Source organism: Pimephales promelas, chromosome 18, assembly GCF_988280905.1.
Source record: "Pimephales promelas chromosome 18, fPimPro1.hap1.1, whole genome shotgun sequence".
Taxonomy (NCBI): domain Eukaryota; kingdom Metazoa; phylum Chordata; class Actinopteri; order Cypriniformes; family Leuciscidae; genus Pimephales; species Pimephales promelas.
Window position 1 is genome coordinate 25,945,282 of NC_142786.1, and position 24,506 is coordinate 25,969,787.

The window sequence follows — 24,506 nt, forward strand, 5'->3', positions numbered from 1 at the left end:
CTAAATAGTAATAGACTACTTAAAAAAAGAGTGACACGCACATACCAAAATTACTAAAGTTTAAAAAAGATAAAATTAAAACTCATATACTCATTTATATATATAAATCAAATAGTGATTCACTTGTTTTAGGGATTAAATTTGAACTAGGCAGGACGCAAAAAGCTTCATTTACATATAAATATGTATAAATAAATTAATTAATTAAATAATATGTGTATATGTATAATTTCTTTTTTAAGCATGAACCAGTGTTATATTAATATTTACTACTAATAAAATAACACTGGTTCAGGCTTCAATTCAAAATACCTGATTTGAAAATACCAAAAATATGCCAACACTGCCCTCTACTGTACGCAACACTGACGTCAGTGTGTTTGCAGCAGTGGCGTAAAGACGCAGGGTCTGGTTTACGGCAAAGGACAGGTCGTGAGTGAACTGTGGGCCTGAGGAAGGTTAAAGTGACGAACGGTCAGTGTTTGCATTTACAATTTGAGAGCTTTTGTATCTTATATGTGATGTTTATAAATATACTAGCCCTAATGTAAATATTTTGCTGTACATGCATTACATTAGTATAAACACATTTGGCTGTATTGTTATCTGGCCTGCCGTTAGGCTAGCAAGTTAGCCAACAGCAAGACGACGATTACCAATACAGCTTGTTTATTCTACACTGATAAAGTAAACAAGTGCAAATGTTAAATATAATATTTACCAATTGCATGATTAGACAGATTGCTTGTTGTTTTTAACGCCAGCTTAATCTGTCCAGTTACTAGTCATAAGCATTAACTAGGTCTTTCAACAACTCGTATTTAATAGCTAACGTTAGATAACGTTTATATTGGTTGAAAGTTGAACTATATTAGTTAATACGTATCTGAAGGCAAGGCACATAGCTGTAATATAATAATTTAGGCATGTCCGCTGTCAACATGCCAATAATAAACAAGGTTTGGAGATACTCAGTAGTTGCATATAACCACTTTTTGTTTTAAAGCCATGGATGAAGTAAAAATTGACCATTCTTTATTTTTTATGGGAATGGGATTGTTTATCCTTGAAAAGCATATGAATATATGTACCCGAGTCGTAATCTGTAATAAAAAATAACTTCCCCTCTCTCTTAAAATGACGTGTCTTCTCTGATGACGTGTTTACTGGCACGAGGGCAAGGCAAACTTTCAATCACTTGAGAGCAGCAATAGCAAACCAATACGATCCAATCAGTTCCTGCCCCAAATTTTTCCTTGTTTAGAAGATGTTTCACACAAATGACACCATCACAATTGGGAAAAAAAGGGCTTTCTCATGCTGACTTTAGTGCCTAGTGCCAAACATTGAGGTGTGATTTATTAGAACAAAAGCGAACAACTGCGTTGTTCATTGTTTTTAGGCATGATTGCGTTATTTTTACATATATTATATATATATATATAATATTTCTATTAATTTCCTAGAATCATGCCGTTCATTGACCTCCAGACAAAGCTCGGTATTAACATAGACCAGTGGCTCTTGGCTCAGAGCGGAGAACAGCCACAGAAGCGGGCCGCTCGCTGTCATGCCTTCGAGAAGGAGTGGATAGAGTGCGCCCACGGCATCGGTCAGACCCGGGCCAAAAAGGAGTGCAAGCTGGAGATGGAAGACTTTTATGAGTGCTTGCACCACCAAAAGACTGTAAGTAAATTCTGAAATATTCAAGTATATTCATATTCAATATTCATGTATTTGAGCTTGTTCACAATCACATTACTAACATAATTATCACTCCTTACAGCTTGACCGCTTATATGAGATCCGTAAGCAGAAGAAGAAGATGATTAAAGAGGGAAGTTACACTCCCCCTCTGCAACACACAGGCAGTGAAGATACCCGGCCGTGAATTCAGCAACCCCAGACTGAATATACAATCACTCGCAACGCAGTCAAACTGTTATACAGTTAATTTCTTGCTCATGTATTATAATATTGCTGTATCAACATTGTTTAATGTCTAAGAAATAAATATAATGATTCCATATCATTGATGTTGTTACCATTCTTCAACATATATATATGTGTGTGTGTGTGTGTGTGTGTGATTTAGTTTTAGAAATGGGGGAGGGGGGGGGGGTGGCAGAAATATGATTGCTTTTCAGATCTAGATTTTATGTTTTTGAATTTGTAATTTATATTAGAATTTATATATATATATATATATATATATATATATATACAAACACATGATTATGGTGAGTATATTATGGTTTTAAAAAAATTGAACTTTAATTTAATATTAGTAATTCGTTCATCCTGTGCCCCCTGGTTCAGAACCATTGATAGAATGCATTAAACTTGGATTTATTCTTCATGTAGTGTGAAACCGTCTGATTATCTGTTTTGTTCTGTGGTACAATTTATTCAATCTATCTCTGAGCCTGAATTGAATTCAACTGAAGCTTCCCACGGGACAGCATCAAAATGAAAGCTTAATATGAATGAATCAATCCATTTGACATCCCAATTACATCACTAAGCCAGTCGTCCTGACAAGATTAGTTATTTGGTATGTTGGTCAGTGGGTGGCAGTAACAAACCACTATTTTTGAGCTACAATTTCCTCAATTGTTGATTTAAAGTTTAAACTAATAAATGAAGCATCGATATATGATGCTCCAGAGAAATTACTTTTATATTAGGCTACTGTAACTTTTATGCAAAGCCTAAGCAATCCAATGGGAATAATTGGGTGAGCATGGTTCATAAACTGCTTAAATAATTGAATGAGTATGGTTTATAAATTGCTAGATATTTCTGCTGTGACGCTTAGAGCAGCTCTGTCTGTGCAAAGTTCAGATGTAAAGTCAGGTACGAGTGGGATGAAGACGTGCAGACTATCACATGGGTTCAATTAAGCCTGTTTAAAGTTAAAAGCTGTCTTTATACAAAATGTCACTGTAAGATGTAGTCCATTTTAGATGTTGGTTGGCTTCACGTGATGACAATCTTTTTAGAGTTCAAATTTGGCAAAGTTGTCCACAGGATGCCCACTGTATTTTTAGCAGGGCTGTGATGGTTTTGTTTGATCAGTCCTGCAGCAGCAGTTAATCCTTCACTGTCACACTGAATTCCACTGCAGCTCACTGAGGACACACAGATTCTAGACCACAGTTATTCATTATAGATTATACTTGTATTATTTTGGTAACAATTTATAATATGGTTCATAGTTAACTACTTAGATAAGATGAGCTAATAATTAATAGTTCTACAGCATCTATTTATCTTAGTTAACTTCTACATTTAATACATTATTAAAATCAAAAGCTGTATTTGTTATCAGTGTTCATCTAATGTGAAATAACATGAAAGACTGTATTTTGTATTAACTAACATTAACAAAGAACAAATTTGGTACTGCTCATTGTTATTTCATGTTAGTTAAGTGTTAATTGTAAAATCCGCTCATCACTCTTCTTCATCTGATCTTGTTGGTCAGACCACAAGAACAAAGAAAAATACCTTTTAAAAAAAAGAAAAAAGTCTTAGACTGGTTTAGATTATTATTTTTCAAATGTAATACATATATTCCAAAAACATATTTGAACCATGTTGCATTAATAAGAAAAGTTGCAATGTGAAGCACCATTTCCCTGTACTGTGAATGGGATACTAAAATTCACAGAGCTTATTAGATTGAACTAATGGGAATTTTGATCGAATTGGCTTTATTATACTTGGTCTTGTGGTTTTCATATAATGCCTATAATACAGTATTATTAAAGTCATCATCCTCATTAGAGAGGGTTTCAACTGATGGGACTTTTGATTGAATTTATTAGACTTAGTCTTATGATTTTCATATAAAGTATTATTAAAATCATCATCATCATTAAAAGAGGGTTGGGCTTAAGGGTGGATGAGAAAGGAGAGAGTGAGGAAGAGGAGGAGGGGGCTGGAGAAAGAGAGAGCGGGAGAGAAGGAGGGATATGAAAGGAGGGGAATAGACAGCCATTACCGAATCACAGTCTCCATTCTGCTCCGCTGTCTACCGGGTCGGTGCGAAACGGACCGAGAGTCGGTATTTCCCTGGCCGGCTGAGAGGCGTGTTTGTCAGAATTGAGAGCAGCGCATCCCCGCCTCTGTCACCCTGCGTGCGGTTACGGGCTCCGCCGTTATACGGTAAGAAGGTCCAAATGTCCGCCGTTATTCTGTCCGACAGCCTTGGGGTGTGTGTGTCTGATAATAATCGCTTTTTACACATGTGTGTCACCATCTTAGCTTTAGTTTGTGCTTTAACGTCTCATTACTAAACGCTGAAATATCATGTGGAAAAAGCGAGATTTTCTTCAAGCATCCTCATTTCCATTTAATAACCGATTATCGGAAGTGCCTGTCTCTCTTTCGAGCGAAATGATGTGTTAATTTCTCTCGGTTATTAATTACAGACAAAGGTGATGCTTTATTCATTTCACGCCTGCATGAATGGATCTTTATATGGCCCGTTTTATTCAGTGTGTGTTTGGACAAAGAGGCTCTACACACCTCTGTGGTCACTCTCCTCGGTTTTCGCCACATTACGATCTCTGATGTGTGAACGAATCGTTCTTGAGAGTCGGATCTTTCGTAGTGAACATGGTGGTTAGAGTAAATTAACTTTAATAATGTACCACATTTTATTTAGATTGAACAAACTGATTCGTGGGCTGAACCCTGGATGCATACTATTACGTCTTGACCCAAAAGAGCTGCTGAATTCGAGTCATTAAAGAACCGATTCGCGAATGTGTCGGGATTTCCATCACTAAAGTGCTGGAAGCCTACGTGTTGAATGAAGGGGCGTTCCTAGGCAAATATTTATGGATCCATGCACATGTCTTTCCCTTCAATTGTGAATATTCATTCATTGATCTCTTCCAGGGATTACAGAGAGAAGTGAACAAAAGGCTTGTGGTCAATAAGTTTACATAATCGCATGCATTCCTCTAAAATGTGAAAAGGTTGACTGGGTAAAGGCTTTTTCTAACAGCCTCCACAGATGGCTTTCTGCCCTGTGCTCCTGTAGAAGATGCACAATTGCACATAGGCTACATCATGTTTTCCTGCTGTGTGTGTGTGTGTGTGTGTAAGTCATTCTGCTCATTTGCATCACCTCATTTATAAATTTAGAAGTTATGAAGCCTATGGTTCCGCGTGATCCGGGGTACTAGGCTACCTCTTGCAGTTTTTGTGATGTGATGTCCAAATAACAATACGTTACATGACGTCACAGCCTCGACACGTCAGAAAGTTGCAATTACGGCATTAACGGTGTTCAGAGGCACTGATAATATCTCTAATTTCTTCATTTACATCACATTATGGCTATATACTAGCACTGTGCGGTTCGTCTAACATCAGTTTTACATCTCGAGGTTCCTGACTCGGGCACTGGCCCTATTGGCCTGGTTTGTAATCCTTCCTTGATCTGATCAAATGGGGCTTATTGTAGCTACTGCCTTTGGCAAACATGCAAAACCACAAAAATTAGGACAAATAGTCTCTGTGATTGCAGCCTGTCTTGTGATTTCTTTAATAGAGCTGATCATATATTTTCCCCAGTGATCAAAATGCGTCTGTCCTTGGAAGCAGGTTTCACTTTGCATTTGTCTGTCTCTGGTGTTGGAGATGTTCAGATCTGTTCAATTAGATCAGTAGTTCTCCACTGGTGGATCGTCGTGACCCAAAAAATGGGTCTTTTCTGTGGACAGCAGGGGAAAACAAAACTATAATGAATCTACAGTCCTTAAAATAAAGGTTCTTTATCGAGGGGTTCCATTAAAATCGTTTACAGCATTTGAATCAAAAGGTTCTTTATAGTGGGAAAAGATTCTTCCGATTATTCAAATGTTCTTCACACTAGTCACCGAAAGGTTCTTTGGTAAACCAAAAAAGTTTTTTTTCTATGGTATCACTGTGAAAACACACTTTTTGGAACTTTTATTTTTAAAAACGTATATGAAAAAAATAACATATGAAGAGTTCAGATGCAAAAGCCTCTAAGTGCCATTTGAAATTTTCTTCTAGAATGATCATTTTTATCAAGCTTGTATATTTAAGTTCAGTGATTTCACTTAAATGGCAATGAATTACCCATTAATTGTTATTTAAGTGAAATTACTGAACTTAAATATACAAGTTTGATAAAAATCATCATTAAAGAAGAAAATTTCAAATGGCATTTAGAGGCTTTTGCATCTGAACTCTTCATATATAGCAACAACACAGACATTAAACACAGACAGACATTATTGAGTGAGCGTGTCTGTAGTGTTAGTGTTACTCATAGCAGATGCTTCTTTCCTCATTAGTGAGTGCACATGAGCATATCTTTGCACACATTGTATAAACACCAGCAAGAGAACAAATGCCACCAACCTCTGTTCCACAAACTTCTCATTTCTCTCGAAGGGAAATGGAGCAGTGGCGCAATATTAAAGCTGTTGCTTGGCGAACGTTGTGGGAAGCCCGACTCTTGGTGCAAACGCAGAGCCAGTTGCAGAGAGACTTTAAATCAACACAACGGCTCTCTGTCGGTGCACTGGGTGCATTCAGCTGTTGTGAACTTACTTAGTGTGGTGGTGGGAAAGAAATGAGTGATGAAATAATGAAAAAAGAGAGCTGTATTTTCCTCCCTTTTCTTCGCAGGCATAATGACATAGCAAGGTTTTGAATACAACATTGCCTCTATTTATATCTTTTGGCTGCCACTGAACCACCATGCTGTCAGGCAACAGCAGAATGGCAAAGAGATCTTGCTTCAGCGACATGTTTTTAGTGAACTCCTGCATTTTAGAAGCAGTAAAGACAAAGCTCAACATGGTTACATGCGGTGAATGTACACTTTCTGAAATAAAAACCATGGATTCCAGAAAAGACTTGTTCACAATAGTAGTATACATTACAAGTATGTGTCACACTTGTATCCAAAGCAAACTGTATTGCATTTGAGGGGATTATCAACTTTTACCTACAGTGTAAAAACTCATTTATCTTCTGTGAAATCAACTTAAGTTAATGAATGTGATTCAGATAGCATAATATTTTGAGTTTCTATCTCCTTTGTTGTATTAACTCAAAATTTTAATTTCAATGAACTCAAAACCAGGTAACTATACATTTTTAAGTTAAACCAACAATATTTGTTTTTACAGTGTGGGAATCAAACCCAAGATTCATTTTGCCGTGCTCTACTGGTTGAGCTACTGGAAAAGGTGCTCTTGAAGCATGTAACATAGTGTAGTATTATACAATTTAAATGTCAAATGTCGAGTAAGAACTAATAGTAAAATAGCCACTCTTTGAAATGAAGAAAAAAGATTAATCAAATGTTGAAAAAAAAAAACATACAGAAATATAAATAAAAATGTAATTTGGCAATGGCATAGTGATTTATTATTTTAAAATGTATTATGAAATAGGTAGTAATATTTGAAAAATTGTCGGAAATCATGGAAAGTAGGCTAAACATAAAAAATAAAATATATTATAATAAATATAAAAAGTTGTATGCTATGATCCTTTATTATTTTATTATTTATTAAGGAAAAAGTAATATTTAAACAACGTCGGCTAGGAATTTATTTTTATTTATTTATTTTTATTTATTTATTTTTTAAATGAGTGATCCCCCTTTCCCCTCGGCTCAATTTGCATAGGCTACACTATAGAAAACCCCCTCATCACAGGGCCTGGGACAACATTCTCGGCTGTATCCCTTGACAATGGCTCTGGTCTCATTTCTAGTCATTAAATCAAAGCATGTCTCAAAAATGATATAAGAGTTTTTAAAAAAACATATGACACCAACACAAGCACAGAGGCATTAATTTGACATAGCCTACATTTTATTTTCGATTTTTTAAAATATATATATATTACAAAACCTTGGGTATCTTTATTTATCTTTGAGTAGTTGATTGAGAATTTTAAGCAAAAAATATAACAATAAAAATAATTGTATATACAGTATATATATATATATATATATATATATATATATATATATATATATATATATATATATATATATACTGAGATCTTAGATCTCAGAGTAGCCATCGCTCCTCTTGCAAGCCTTTCATGAATGACGTGATTAGTTTGGAAAGGGGAGCACATCTTGATATTGATGAGTTCAGCTCGTGTGAAGCAATGTGATGGACAGGAACCTACTCCAGCCCCCATGGGTCCCATTCCTTCCAGCTGATCACAAAGGAATGCACATCAGAGAGCTCTGGCCCAGCCAAATGAATGCAATGTCCAATACTGATCAGGACCTGTTTTAATAGTACCCGTGACTGAAAAAAGATTTCGATCCGTCTGCCACTTTTCCTTCTCATCATCATTGTTGAAGTGAGTCAGCGATGTTTACCCGATCTCCAAAGTCATCTGTCATCATCTCTTTTACTTTCATTTTTTTGCAGTGTTCATGTTCTCACAAATCCTGCCTTATTTTGGACTCATGTTCTCTAGTATATATGGTAGTATGTTGTATGGTAGTATGATGAATTATACATCTTATTGAGTTTCTTACACGCTTCTCTTTTTGTCGTGACCTTATTTCTGTTTCCTTTTTTCCCTACCCCTCATATCCCTCCTCCCAGCCCCTTGGCGAGATGTCTTCCTCGGATGAGGAGAGCCTGAGCGAACGTTCGTGTGTGAGCGAGCGTTCGTTCCGTAGTGAGAGGTCTGGAGGCTCTCTCTCGCCCTGTGCCCACAGCACAGCCGGGCCCAAAGGGGACACTCTGCCGTGGAACCTATCGAAACATGAGAGACGCAAGCGCAAGAGCCAGGACTCAGTGCTGGACCCTGCGGAGAGAGCGGTTGTGCGAGTCGCAGGTAAGAGATTTGACTGTGAAACTGAGATATGTTTGTTGAGAAAGAGTTCTTCAGTATTTAAAGGGATAGTTCACCCTAAAATGGAAATCCACCCTTTTGTTCCAAAACAGTATGATTTTGCTTCTCCTGAGGAACATAAATATTGAAATATTGTGTTTTGTCCATATAATGAAAGTGAATGGGGTCCAAAACAACATTGGACCCCATTGACTTTCATTTATGGACAAAAAACACTGAGATTTTTAAAAATGATATCACAATGCAGTCACTTTAAAACTTAATGTAGACATTAGACTTACTGATTTAGCAAATGGCCCTTGTTTTGTGTGTACTGAGTCATATGGTTCTATAAGCAATATGGCAACTGACTAAAGTTGGAAAGGAAGACATGCAGTGTTTTTTAGATACACATTAGTGTTCAGCATTGATGCGTGCAGCTGCATGTGGATCAAGCTCTGTGAAATAAACTGTCATTTGGCTCGAGTGGGAGTAGAGAGGCCAAATGTTGGGAGCCAAACTGTTTTGAGACTCTTTTTAGTCACGCTGGCTGTTGCTTTAGCTTTTCCTGCTGATTTCATTACTCCTGACAGACCGTGTCTGTGTTTCTAACCAGTTGCTGGATACAAAGAGAAAAGTGGCTAAAGTGAAAGAGATTTAGGGTATATATGCGATCAAAACTGTGAGAAAACACTAGTCAATGTTAAGGTTTCTAGAACGGATGTAAAGATATCCAAGGCACATCTGGAAAGCTGTGCAGACTGTCACGCTACGGCCTCAACAGAGTTTTCTCTGCCAATCCTAACCTCACATTTTTATGACCATGTGTCGGGTTTGCGTCCCTCCAGATTCGACTCTGTCAGACATGATCTGTGTTTGTTCCATCAACGTTTGGGTCTTTTTTTGGTCTGAGATTCTTGGTTGTTGTTATTGAAGAATGATGGCTGACATTGTCTCAGCTTTATGAATTTTTGAAAGCAATGAAAACTTGAAAGCTATAAACATAATTGAAGTCTACATTGGGGTCAATGACAAGGTGTCACTCATTTGTAATTTTAATTTTAATTTCCAAAAATACATTAAAATACATGCAGTGAGTTAACTACACTGTAAAAAAAAATATTGTTGGTTTAACTTAAAAATTAAGTAAACTGGTTGCCTTAAAATTTTAAGTTGATTGAACTTAAGTTGATTTAATCATCAGAAACTCAAAATAATAAGTTATCTGAACTAAATAAAATATTTAAGTTGATTTGACAAAAGAAAAAATGTTGTGACAACAAATCACCTGTCGTGATATTATGAAGAAAGAGCCTGATTACAGTAAAAGAATGAAATTCTTGAAAAGAAAACTAAAACTTTCTTAGAGAAAAATAATATTGTAAAAAAAAAAAAACAACTGCTTGTCAATATAAGCAGAAAAACCATAAAACAGGAAATGATATAATTGAGAACATCCATGCAGACCCTCATAACTGTGCAATAAGTATTAGATAATTAAAAATATTAGATAATTTGAACTATTTATAAAAAGCTAAGTTAGTTCAGGTAATGTACAGTGTATATATATATATATATATATATATATATATATATATATATATATATATATATATATATATTTATGCATTTGGCGATGCTTTTTGTTGAGCTACAGGATCTAAAGCTATAATAGATAGATACACATACAGTAGCCTATATGTATACACGTACATATAGGCTACTGTATGTATGTATAAATATATGTGTGTGTATATACAGTATAGGGTACTTTTATGTTAGATGCGATTAATTTATTTAACAGCACAAATATATATATATATATATATATATATATATATATATATAATTGTGAAGCTTTAGCCAGATAAATGTAAGAACAATAAAGGACTGTCATGTATCAAATCTGTATGCTTTAGTGATTGTTTATCAGTCTCTCAGACACTTAGTATGGAGATAGAGAGGTGTCTAGGGGCTTTCTAGTGTCCATTACAATCACTACTTTTCAGGCGGCTCAAAGGGTGACTCAGCCTGAATCCCTCAGTTCCCTTGTTGCCATGGGTTACCTGTTTCCTTTTCCAGTCCCCCTTTAGTTTCCATGGATATGAAGTAGGAGGGTAAGGGCAAAAGCCCGAAAAACAAATAGTGAAGTACAGTTAGCGAGATAGTTTGAATTTCAATTTGTGTTTGAGAAAAGAAAGAGTCGTTATGTGGAGCTTGGTTGAACTAAATGACCGAGAGACTTGAATTTGGAATTTGGAAAATGAAAAGAAGATGAAGACTTGTGAGGAAGGAAGGGGCAAAAAGGGACAAATTTCAAACAGGAATTTAACATATTAAAGGGACGAGGTTAGAGAGACAATGAGCATGGAGGGAATAACTGGAAGGAAAGCAGGTGTGTGTGATTTACAGCACTTCGCTCTTGGAATGCCATGCTGCAAAACAGTTATGACAGTTGCCTAGAAAACATAGAAAGTTTCCAAACACAAACAGCTCTATGCACACAGATCTCCACCTTTCCTTTTGTGTGTGCGTGCAGGTGAAGTTTAAACCCCTGCAATCCAAAGACAATAAATTGGCTAAATCACAGTGGCGACAAAGACTTCAGTCTGGGTGGCCGTTTACTGATGTAAGTGATGTCTGAATCAACACAAACTCAAGAAAGAGGATAAGAGGCTGATGGAGCCATAACTTCACACCGTTTAAAAGTGGTATGGCGTGCAGAGTCACAATGGAAAAACACTTCTAGAGCTTCAAGTCAAGGGTTTTTGTTGTTGCCCACCTAGTACGAAAAGAAACAAAATGTTTTTTTTTTTTTTTTCCATTGGAAAGACAGAGAGACATGTTTCATCTTTTCAGATTTATAATACATTTTCCATCATCTAATGCAATAATACAGTTAATAACAAAACTCCCTGTAATCTCCACACTGTAAAAACATATTATCAAGATCTGTTATCACATTTTTTTTCTTTTGTCAAATCAACTTAAAAATTGTATTCAGTTCAGATAACTTATTATTTTGAGTTTCTGACGATTAAATCAATCTCCTTCATTGTATTAACTCACCTTTTCCAGTTCAATCAACTTAAAAAATTAAGTCAACCAGGTTACTTAATTTTTTTTAAGTTAAGCTAAACCAACTCAAAATATAAAGTAGCATTTTACATAATAATGTTTTGTTTTATTTTATTTACACATAGTAATTTGGCAATTTATTTATTTGCCAAATTAATAATTATTATCAATTATTACTGATAATTAGTTTATCAGTAATGTTCAGAATTTGATCAGTGCATCCTTATGGAAGTTTGCTTTTTGCCATTGTTTTAGCTTTTATGAGTCACCTAAATCAGAGGAGTGAACTCCATTATTTTTGCATGTAACATAAGGTTAGCTGTTTGACAGAGACACATTTATGTGGTTAAATGTAAAAGTAATGTGCTGGTCAAATTGCAATCCGATCGATCAAGTGCTTTAAATGACTAAGCATAAATAGGCCCCTAAGAGCTTTTAAATGTAGACTAACTGTAAATGCTATAAATGTAAAATGAGACCCTCTTATTCAGAGCTAGATGAGAAAAATATCTCATTTATATACAAATCTGTAAACTGTTCCACTGCCAATGAAGCAAATTGCATGAGACATAATCTAATCATAATCTAAACCTAAGTTAAAGTTTTATCTTCTTACACCGGCATAGGCATTTCATTAATCAAAACTATGTTTTTGCACTTTATTTTGAAATGCATTTATCTTTTTCTCTTTATCATCTATCTTAGACTTTTACTCTGCAAAGCACAGTTGTCAATAATTGTGTTTATATGTGCTAAATAAATTCCACCTGCAAGAAAATGAAAATAAGAATTTCAAAACAGCTATTTAAAATCAAAAATATATATTTTAATGGAGCTAGAATATGTTTCAGTGATGAGCTCTTGCTTTATTTAATTATGTGTAATGTGCCTCAGTATTGTGTGTTTAGGGACACATGGGGCCAAAAGAAATATCTGCTGTCAGGCTATCTGTTAGACACTCGGGGGCAACTTTGTTTGTGTGCAAGTGTGTATCTTTGCTGAATTATTAGTAGAGGATTGTGGAAAACTATTGCTTCATATGATGAATAGATGTTTCAACACACTCCTACAAGCATTTGGACCTACATTTGAACTTTCAGGTCACCCAAGGAAGGCTTGGCTAGTAGGAAACTTCACAAACTTACATGGATCTACGTCTATTCTCAAAATATGGGATCCCAACACATGCAAAGGAAATATATCATATGATGTTTACAATAGTAGCTTGAGAATAAAGCATTCAATCAAATTGACTTGTTTTTATGCATGAGCTAATTGACTGAGGGGATTGGCGTCAAAATAAATGTCAATTTTATTTATTCAGTGACAAGACTTTTACCAGACTTTGTTTAAAGCAAATAGTAAAAATAAATATTCATGATTTATTCATTGTTCAACACATTAAATTGGGTTATTGTAAAAAGGATAACTTGATAATAGAGTATTTCTGAAATGATTAAACAGGCAATAAATTCAGAATTTATTGAAGTGGTCAGTTCTTGGATCAACAGTTTTGGCCTGGGTTTGAGTCTTTGGTCTAAGGGGGTTTTGTCCTGATGTGGGTCTTCGAAAGTTTTGAAATGACTCTGTGCAGCAGATAGGTGGCAGTGCATTAGATGATCTTGTGGGACAAAAGCCTATCCACTGATACTTGAGTACTGGGACAAATATGGGCAACAAAACATGTGTTTATATGAAAGGAAGTATTTTGTATATTTTGTATTGACCTATTTCTGGATTTCCAGCTTTTTCCATTTTCTCTCATGTGATTTTCGTTGCCCACCACTCAATATACTGCATTTATGTATGTTTAAAATGTAAAAGCACTATCAGATGCACAAATAATGTGCCAAAACATATCATTCCCTTGAATTGAGACCACAGATTTCTGGCTCCATCAATTGAATCATCACAGAAAGTCTTATAGTATTGACAAAATAAACCTTTTTTTTGCAAATCACAAATCAATTTATTTTCTGTTGTTTGCTCAATACTAATAGGATCTTCTTAAGCAGTGTCACAAGACTGCCTTTGATTTTGCCTGATTTTATAAATGTGTTCATAAGTATCTGACTGTGTTTATAAAAGGTAGAGACACAGCTTTGACAATTTAGATGCATCTTTACAATTATTTTAAGGACATAGTCATTTCTTTAGTAGTCCCGCAATAGTAGTTTATATTTCCCCCTAAAGTTTATAGGCCTAGACTGAGTATATGAAGCTGGTAGTGAGCGATGCACCTCTCGGCTTTGACCGGTCGGGGGCGACAAAACCCAAGAATGAGACCCAATAACATCAGCTATTGTCACCATGAATTTCCTGTGCTGGATGTGCCTGGCGTGGCTATGGAAGGAAGGGAGGGATGGAGGAGGAAAGCGCAGGCACTGCGGGAAGAATAAAGAAACCTGAACCCCATTCGCACTGGAGAAAATAGAGGGAGGAGTGAGATACACGCCGTGTGATTATTATAGACGCGGCCATTACATTGAGAAGCACGGATGGGCAAAAAAAACATAATAAAGCTGGGACCGGCGAGTCAAGACCGCATCGGCAAAGGAATATAAGAAGTACCGTCCGGATACCGTTTCATTGAGGCCTCATATCTGCTTTCGGAAGGAGTCGAACGGACCGCCCACAGCACGCAGACACACACATACTTGAGAAGCGCACACATATAAACCCAATCACCGGCCCGCACGCGCTACAATGGACTTTAAATACGTTATGCGTTTGGGATTCTGATCTAAACCAATGAAATATGGGTTTATTTAGTAGTGCATTTAGATTTAAACCTTTCAAGCGTTTAACCGTAATATATGATAAAGGATATTTACTCTGAATATAGATATTTGCGCATTTTTATTTATCTAATCTTGTTTTGACCGCACATATAGGACCGCCGGTCCAGAGTAGCTTTGTTTCAGTAGATTTATTTAATTCGCCGTGTTTACGAACACCAAAAATAATATATAACGCGTTAGAAACACAAACGTGAAACGTGAGTCGGTATCCATTGTGGATATTTACCGCAAAACGGACTTGACAGCTGTTGTCGGACGACCGGGTTCCACCGTCCTGGATTACTCCATCAGCGGGCCGCTGTGAGTCGGCCAGCGGGAGTGAGAGACGCTATGGCCGGCTTTATCCCGGGCTTACTCCCGGTGAATCACTCCCAGGAGAAGGAGTTCGCTCAGGCGTATGAGGATGTGCTGGAGAGATATAAAGGTAAATGACTTGCTAAAGCTCCGGTTTGATGTGTTGTTTAACTTACTTTGGTAGAAGTGTGCATGCGACTGTTGTAGCTGTTATGTTGAGCTTTGTATTTGCTATTTGTTGTCAGTTGTCCAAGGACAGAGGTGGATGGTGGGTCTGTTTTCCCATGGGTTTGTAAAAGGGCAGAGGACTTTTGTGTAGTGTTATATTCAGTGTTGTGAATTAGCCAATTTTCTAAGATATAAATTAAGAATTAAAAGGACCAGTTTTTTTTCTAGGGGCCACACTAAATGATAATTTAATTAAAAACCCATTTTCTGTCCAGTTGTTCAAGGCTATCCAGTATTCCAGTGCTGCCAGTGCTTTTCACACTGCCGTCAGAGCTGTCCCGGCTTGTCTTCTATTCTAGTCCACTGCTGTCTGAGCTTGTCCTTAGTATGACTAGTAGTTGTGATGCCTTGAGTTTGTCCTGTATTTATCTACTGCAGGGGCTCCCAAACCTTTTTTTGTGTGTCAACTGAAACCCTTAAACGTAAATATTTACTTGAAGTATCTGATATTTCAATAACAACTCATTTAAACGTTCATTTAAACGTTCTGATGTCAGTTGATCACACTGGAGTTTTAGAATTCCAAACAAAATGAATTATCATAAGATGAATGATCTATATTCTTATTATTAGTTAAAAAACCAAATTGCTTGTACTGCAAAATACAATTTAAACCACAAGTTACAAACTTAAAATGAATTATTATTTTAAATAGCATCTGACATTATGTTCTCAAAGTTTTCACAGCATTTCGCTGCATTTACTGTGATCTGAGCAGCTCTGAGATGCTGAAAACACTGGACCATGCGTGTAAATGAACACCATGTTGTGTTTCACTCTGAAACAACACACCATACACAGGCCTACTTATCCAATTAAATCACAGTCTCTGATTTGATAATCACACTAAGCTGTATCACAATTTCTGTTTATTTTGATTAAATGATTAGGCCTAATTGTGCACCCCCATTTACTTCTTTCACCATGAACCCCTGTTTCATAGGGATACCCTGTCTGGTGTCCAGTTGTCCAGAATCAGTGTTCTAAGATGGACAGCAGTGAACCCCTGAGGGCCCCAGAGGGACTTCTGATGTGTACAATTAATGACAGTGTTTGAAATATGAATACTTCAAATGAAATTGACCGTGATGGGAATATAAGGGAGTGATGTCAGTTGACTCAGAGAGCATCTGTGATGCAGCCTTGATGAAAAGGGCCCTTTTAATTATTGATTATTGTAATGAAATGCGATTCTGTTGGGGCCTTTGGGACAGGGGCCTAAGATTTTCATTTTATGGACTGTGATATTAATGGAACCTTTGTAAAAAAAAAAAAGTGCTTATCTTTGTGAAAAGGATTTGATATCAAATCAAGTGTTTTTTTTATTTAGAAACATAACCATTGTCCATTAGAGACACTACAAAATCATTTCTAATAATGCTTTAAAAATGTAAGCTCAGTTGATGCACTAATGCATCCAGCCTCTCCCCTTACACTGTATATCTATTCAAATGAATGTTTGTTCAAATAAATGTATTTCCTTTGACTGACGTTTAAAAGGCCAAAGAACAAGGCTAACATGAGCAAGAGTGCTGGCCTCCATGGAGCGTGTGCTAAATCAAGCTTAATTAATTGTATGCGTTACACCCACATTATTCGACAGAAAATTTCAAAGTGGTTGCCGTGGGTGGGAGTTGTTTTATTTTGATGAATGAAAGAGTCTGATAAAGGCCAGGAAAGTCTAAACTTATGCAACCCTCAACTTCTTGTATTCTATTAATACTGTGTATTCTTATTCTTTATACTGACACAGGCAGCCTTCCTCTTTTCTTCCCAGGCTAGCTTTGCCAAAGGTCAATAGATTTAGCTTTATGCCCCGCTTTCATTCAATTGAATGTTTATGTCACTCACCCTATCTATTGTGACTAGGGCTGTCAAATGATTAATCGCAATTAATCACAACCAAAATAAAAGTTTGTGTTTACATAATATATGTGGGTGCACTGTGTATAATTATTTTATATATATAAATACACACATGCTTGTATATATTTAAGAAATATTTTCATGTATATACTGTATATAGATTTATTTATAATTTATATTATATATAAATATACATATTTTATAAATAATATTTTTTTTCTTAAATATACATGCATGTGTGTGTATTTATGTATATATACAAAATAATTATACACAGTGCACCCACATATATTATATAAACACAAACTTTTATTTTGGATGCAATTAATCGCGATTAATCGATTGACGTTTACTTTTTTATGCCGAGCAATGTTTGAATGGACAGTTAGGCCTATTATTATTATTTTTTTAAATTTATTATATACTGTATGTACACTACCAGTCAAACTATTAGACATACTTGACCCATACATAAGAATACAAAGTTTTGTTTTTAAAAGCTGAAGATGCTTAAATAGTTTTGTAAATAAATATAAAAGGGGTCCATGACTAAATTTCTTTACTAAACTATTTACATTTTATATTATTATTTTTTTCTAAATGTAAGACTGGACTGCATATTCTAAAAGCTTAAGATCAAATGTTTTGTGGACAAATATAAATGAGAGAACTTTTTCATTAATATTTAAAATGTGATTTAAAATTATTTTGTGGGTGAATGGATAAACTGTGTCCATTGTGTCCACGTCCAGCATACACTGGGGAAAAAAGCGTTAGGATGCAGCTCATGACATTGAGAGTGAACTTAAATGCGAAAGTGTTTGGATGGGGGAAAAAAATAGTTCACTACATAATTTCTAATTGTATTATTTTAAAATATGGAAAATATTAATAAAAATGAGTAGGTGTGTCCAGACCCTTGACTGGTTGTGTACATTTCCTCAAGTATCACATGATGTTTTCAGAGCTTGAGGCTTTCAGTGTCAATATCATTTCACTATTATCAAACTTCCCTCATGGTTGCAGGCAAACAGGAGCGGTTCCACTTCAAATGTGTATTACTGGATGTTTGTATAAAGCTTTCAGCTGCGTCACTTGTGGCAGTTGCAAGACGAATAGGACGTGAAATGTGAGAAATGGGAATTTGGTGGCTTGTTGAAGGCGTCACTTGAAGCTGAAATCTGAGTCCTATACATGATACAGGGTTTGAATAATTCAGTGGCCTCTGTATGCGAGTGCACGTCTGTTTATGAGAGGGCGGTGGTTATTTGGACCGTATTTATATTTAGTTTTGAGCATAAGTTTTCCGTATGTGTTGTTAACTGAAAACAATAGCAGGATATGGAAGACCGACTTGTTTCCAGAATGAGACCGAACCACGAATCGGATGAAAACAGACTCGTTCAGGAAGAACAGTGGTGTACAAACCACAGCAGGTTGCAAATGAATGAAATGGACACAGCCCAGGTGCCAAACGATGGGCAGATGTCACTCCGTAAACCAGACTCGACCGCTGTCACCTCACGTTGCACCAGCTAGAAGCTGTTCGCATTGACTGGACGCGACACGACCGTTGCAAATCCATTTGTACTTCCTATCAGAAGTAGCATGAGTGCTTCTTGGAGTACTTCAGAAATACAATAGAGCACCAGTTTACTGTCTGGAATGTAGTAGACAGTGTAGACAGCATCACTGATTTGATTAAAATAGGCTTTATTTGCTTTTATCACATCTGAGACACTGTAAGACACGTACTGGAGACATGCAAGGAGAAATATTAAATAGTCACACCAGACCAGAACTGATTTGCAAGATTATACACAAGTAAAATCCTTCAGACGCATAGGAAACTGGCTCTTTTGTGCCCAATGTAGATGCTTGTCACTGAAGATTTTATGCCATATCCGGCTTTGACTCATGTCGCCAACTCATTGTATTTGCCTCACTCAGTTTTATTGGCCTTTGGCCTATTCACCCTGTGCTGCCTGATCCCAGTGACCCCCAAACATACACAAACACTGGCTCCACAAAGTGTGTTTCCTCTAGTGAGCCTGAGGAAGTGTCAGTTTGGAAGGAAGCCTCTTTTAGCTGTCTCGTCAGTTTCTTTGTTTGTGCTGTAAACACAGTAAAAAGGTTTCAGCAGTTTTGTGTTCATACTTTTCATGTTACTTTTGATTATTATTTTTTTTATTTATTATTTTGAAAGCTAGTTAGTCATGCAAACCAGAGATGAAAGTTGAGACAGAATGTGACATGCATCCTAATTAAAACGGATTATCGAAAAAGAAAAGTTACAAGTCTGTTGTCTCACCAGAACTGAGTTATGCCATTTTGATGAATAATTACGAGGTCAAAAAAAATAAAATAAAATAAACGCATGCATGGGTGAATTGATCCTGCTAAGGTCAATAACATGCATTTAGAAAACAGATAGTGTGAAATTTATTTCATTTCAACTTGATAAGGTTTTAACGATCATCATGCATTAGCCTACTTCTGTCTAAGATATTTTCTAACTAAATAATTAATTGACTAGAAATTATGCAATATGATTTGATTCTTTTAGATAGAAAGTCTAAAAAACAAGTGTTTGTCTATTGAACCTTCAACTATTTGCTGGTTTGGATGGTAAATGTGAGCTAGAGGCGGTGCACGGAGCCAGACAAAAAATCGAGGATGGATCGTTACAACTGTATTTTTCCACGTGGCCTAGTTTCCCCTCAATCCTTGTCAGTCTCCCTCTCACGATAGACTGCGGTGACCATGAGAACATCCGCGGCCTTGACTTCTGTCTTTCCCCTCCCTCTCTCCCTCATTCTTTCTCTCTTATTTCCTCTCCTACTGCAACGCTGCAGGATTTCCCTCCTTGCACTTCCTGTTTGGGCACATTCTACACGGCACCTGACTGTGTCAGTGGGGGAAAAGCCTTCAGAGGCCAATCCTCTTCGGTTCCGGATGTTCGGTGACATGGCGGAGGCGTTCTGTGAATGCTTATTGCACATCCTTCCTATGTAGTTGATCTTTGTCCAGAGTACAATTGGAATATTAGTGTCTAACATTTAGGCCTATGTAAGAAATAATGTTCTGAAAAGGTCATGCCCATTCAAAAGATATTCTGGCTATTTTTGGTTGTGTATGTGAAACCGAATTAAAGGATAATAAATGTTTCAAATAACATTTGGCAACATTGTTGCTTTCATTTATCATTTTAGAAATACATGAGAGATAGAATGGCTGGCTGAGGCTCTACTTACTGTGAAATGTCTTACATTTTGGCAGAACTGATCAAAAAATGAAAGAAAAAGTTACTTAAAAAATGCATGCACTATTTTTAATCCATAAGTAAAACATTGTAACGCAAAGTGTTTTTAATGGTACTTTGAAACATGATTTTATGAACTATCTTGCCTACAGTTGTTTCTCTCTGTAAAGTTGGCATGAAATTCTTGAAAATTCACGTCATCCATTTTGTAAATGCGTGTTATAGATTTTCATCCATGTATGTTACTCTCACTTTTAGTTTTAAATAATTTTAACCGTGTAATTTTTTATTAAAATACAGTAAAATCAAATAACTCAATGTCACAATGAGGCAAGGCCCCTCATTTTACTGTACTTTTAAGCCCTCTTATAGGATCCTTTACTTTGGACATGTTAGTCACAGTGAGAAGAGAAATCCTGTATAGAAACAGGATTGTGTCGTGTGTCGATTATCATCACAGCCCTCTGAATCTTGAAGTGCCTAGAGATTTCCACCCCGGAAAAACTATTTATTCAGTAAATTATTGAAAATGTTTGGTTAATGCAACCTCTGAGTGGGTCGTCCATGTATTTTTTGCATACAGAAAACACGAAATAGCACACTTAGTATAGTACGGCTAGGGATGCACCGATATGAAAATTTTAGCCGATACCGAAAACCAATAATTCTTTATATTTGAAAGCCGATAACCGATATATTGGCCGATAAACTTAAATCCAAATTTTAATCTAATTTTGAAAGCCTGATTACAAATACAAAAGTCTCACAATTAAATCCATGTCCCATGCGCACAATTATAATGATGTTCTCATTATAGTGTTGTATAGCCGATATGACAGATTTGCGCTGCACATAATGTACCGAACCATATTTTCATTTTTTGAAGAGATTGCAACCATATTTCAAGAAATTCAAAAACTTAAACAGTGCTCAACAAGTGTCTCAGCTGAGGGGAATAATACATTATTTATCGGCTTTAATATATCGGCCACATTTTCTTACCAGACCGATAACGATAACATTAAAAATGAACATATATCGGCCGATACCGATATGCTGGCCGATATATCGTGCATCCCTAAGTACGGCCCTATTTTGATCTTCCCATTATCTCTTCCCTGTGTTTTCTTATTTTGTATCTTTCTCCTTGCTATGTCTGGTCATCTATTTAAGCTCTTTGTCCTGTTAGTGCATTAGCAAGTCGACTGCCCCATTCTGCTGGCCTGTGAAGGGCTATTGTGTAATCCTCAGCTGACTTTAAAGAATACCTTTAACTCCTGCGGTGACTTACTTTTGCACTGTATTCCCAAAAACTTTTTGCAGATCTGTGTTTGACATGATTCCTCTTTACACAATGTGTCTAGCCCTTTTTATCTTGACCTCCTGCTGGGTCGAGTTGGCTGTGATGAGCAGTGCGGGTGGGCACTGAGCTTTCAACACAGCCACTGATGATTCTCTATGGCAGGGAGTTCAGATGAGGCTCAGTAGCCACAGTTTTCTTGTTCTGGACTCCACCAGACACACACACACACACACAAACATTGCTGTGTTTTACCTCAGGGGTTGCTTCCAAAAGGAAAAAAAACGGGTGAATGAGGAGCTGAAGAGCTGTTTTTGAACAAGGGTGCAGTAGAAGATGGCCAAATAGAAAGACTGAGATCATGAATTAATCGTGAAGGTTGTTTTAAAGCATGAGGCCTCACTGTGGCTTGGCGAGACATGGATTTATGATAGATTGACAGAGAAGGCCTGCTCTTTTTATCAGCACACAAAGCAGATGACATGTATGCTTTGTGATATTACACACAGTGTGAAATCATCCCATCCGGAATATTTCCTGCTGTGCTGGTTTTGTCCAAATGCAGCACTTTTGTTGTTGTTGTTGTTGAAGATTTATGTCTCTAATAGACTAGTCCCATGCCTCATTTGAAGAGTTTTTTATATTCCTCTTCTTTTTTCTTGTATTGTCTGGACAAAATAGCTCAGTAAATTCTGATTACACTATCCGCTTGTTAAGTCGGGACATAGGGAGTACTGTTTTTTTGGTCCAAGCGTTCGTTTGTTTCAATTGAGAATATCATCTCAACAGCCATGAGCACTATTTATTCATATCACACTTTTAAACTAAGCTTTAAAAACATTAGTCACGTACATGCCACGGTCTCAGAGCTTGTGGCGTCCTGGACACCTAGGCCTGTTTTCTAAAGATTTATAAAAGAAGAGTCGCTGTCTGACCAACTGAGATTTCGCTGATGAGATAAGTTAGTATCATGAATTTCTGGTAGTATTAAGGTGAGTCTATTAGCAGCACCACTTGTTTGTTTTTTTTAATTTTGCTATAGAGTGCTTGAACCCTGAAAATGTGACGTGATTTCGGACTTAACAAGCGGATAGTATGCGATTTTATCTCGGACATATCAGTTAATATGGTAAATTGGAATTCACCATAAAGTGAATCTTTTTTTAATGAATAATGACAAATTTTGAACTTATAAATATCTTATGTGTCATACGAAACTGAAAGCCTTGCAGCTCCTTTAGCATTATTTAAGTTTATATAATTTTGTCCTCTATTTGTGAAATGTCTTTTTTTTACTATTTGAATTTTTATTATTATTAGCGTTTTGTGCTCATGATGAGAGTTGATTATTAGATTATGCACGTTTTTTGTTTTTAGTAGTTTATTACTTTGAGCAAAATATGAAAATGGGCCATACTTTTTATATTGTAAACCCTGGAATGTTTTCTCAGTCCCAAGTCCTTCTATGTGCCATACATGTAGTGTCTATATAAAAAATAAAATAAAAATAAATAAATATTATAATAACAGCCTGATAAAACATCTGATCTAATCTTTTTATATTCATATCCAGTTGGTAGAAATATTTACTTTTGTGTACACGATGGTTAACATTCTTAGACATGGTTTGGCTATTGGGGCCCAGGATTCTCATCTTTGATGGCCATTTTGAGGGTTTAAGACTTTTTGTTTTACAAAGTACATGGCTGGAACTCGCTGGGAAGGAAATTTAGTGACTGGATCTCTTGGAACTTTAATTGAATACCCCTGGTCTAGTGTGACTGTTCATTGACTGCAAAGCAGACATAAGCTGTAAAGATGAGATTACGTGACCTTTCCTTATCCTCTTCTTCAGGTGCTGGGAAGCACCTGTGTAAGCGCGTGTATGCCGAGAACATCAACATCACTCATCTTCCCCTGCTCTTGAAAAGAGTGTGTGCATGTGTGTATTTTTAAAGGACAGTCCATACAGAATCTTTCCAGTTCTTGTAACTCTATCTGCCGTCCTAACATTCCCGCCATCTCTTTAGGAAGGGTGGAAGTATACTAGTGCTGATTACTCTTAGAAATTCTGTTTGTCTGAGCTTCAGAGCTGATTTGATTCATGTTCATTAAATGATGAATGAACATGAATCAATGATTTTCAATACTTTTATTCAGCAGGGATTTATTAAATTGATCAAAACTGACAATAAAGTTAAATAAAAACTTTATATTATCAAAAAATCCTGAAAAGGCATCAAGGTTTCCACAAAAATATTGAATACAGTTACAACATTGACGATAATAAGAAATTTTTCTTGAGCAGCAAATAAGCATTAGAATGATTTATGATGGATCATGTAGCAATGAAGAGACTGCAGTAATGGCTGTGAAAATTCAGCTTTGCCACACACAGGAATAAATTACATTTAAAAATTATTTTAATACAGTTTTACTGTATTTTTGGTCAAATAGATGCAGCCTTGCTGAGAATAAAAGCAACATAAACAAATATTTCCGACCCCAAGCTTTTGAACAGTAGTTTACAATGAATTAGGTAGTTGAAACCACTCGGGTATCCACATTTTTAATAATATCAAGATAACTTGTCATTTAATAAGCAACAAATGCGATAAAAGTACATTTTTGCTTTGTTCTGGATTATTTCAATTCAGTTAATCTTGTGGTTAAAAATGCTGGTTCTCTTATGCTATTGCTAACATGGTGCCATGGTACATTTACATTTGTGTATTTATCAGATGTTTTTTATCCAAAGCGACTTACAAAAGAGAAAGGAATATCATGGTTTATCGGCAATATCATGGTTTATTGA

General features: G+C 36.1%; 2 protein-coding genes across 6 annotated transcripts in view; both read left to right on the forward strand.

The window, feature by feature from the left end:
- Positions 1-343: 343 nt before the first annotated feature.
- On the forward strand, positions 344-2,032 carry ndufs5 (NADH:ubiquinone oxidoreductase subunit S5). Its single transcript, XM_039680506.2, has 3 exons — positions 344-474; positions 1,467-1,686; positions 1,787-2,032. Exons 2-3 carry the CDS (start codon positions 1,471-1,473, stop codon positions 1,889-1,891), a joined length of 321 nt encoding a protein of 106 aa, XP_039536440.1. The 5' UTR covers positions 344-474; positions 1,467-1,470; the 3' UTR covers positions 1,892-2,032.
- A 1,941-nt stretch (positions 2,033-3,973) lies between these two features.
- macf1a (microtubule actin crosslinking factor 1a) overlaps positions 3,974-24,506 on the forward strand; it is a 175,117-nt gene continuing 154,584 nt past the window's right edge. For 3 of the 5 annotated variants that reach the window (XM_089123253.1, XM_089123258.1, XM_089123254.1), the window contains exons 1-2: positions 3,974-4,170; positions 8,631-8,865. In XM_089123253.1, the coding sequence (XP_088979379.1) occupies positions 8,643-8,865 (223 nt within the window). In that variant the 5' untranslated portion in view covers positions 3,974-4,170; positions 8,631-8,642. Of the gene's footprint in view, positions 4,171-8,630; positions 8,866-14,330; positions 15,166-24,506 lie in introns of those variants that run through there. The other 2 variants (XM_089123260.1, XM_089123255.1) reach the window with 2 other exon arrangements.

Bases quoted from the DNA above. Each gene is read 5' to 3' on its own strand.
- ndufs5 (XM_039680506.2), top strand. From the start codon at position 1,471: ATGCCGTTCATTGACCTCCAGACAAAGCTCGGTATTAACATAGACCAG. The intron at 1,687-1,786 runs GTAAGTAAATTC...CACTCCTTACAG, and splicing joins GCTTGCACCACCAAAAGACT to CTTGACCGCTTATATGAGAT.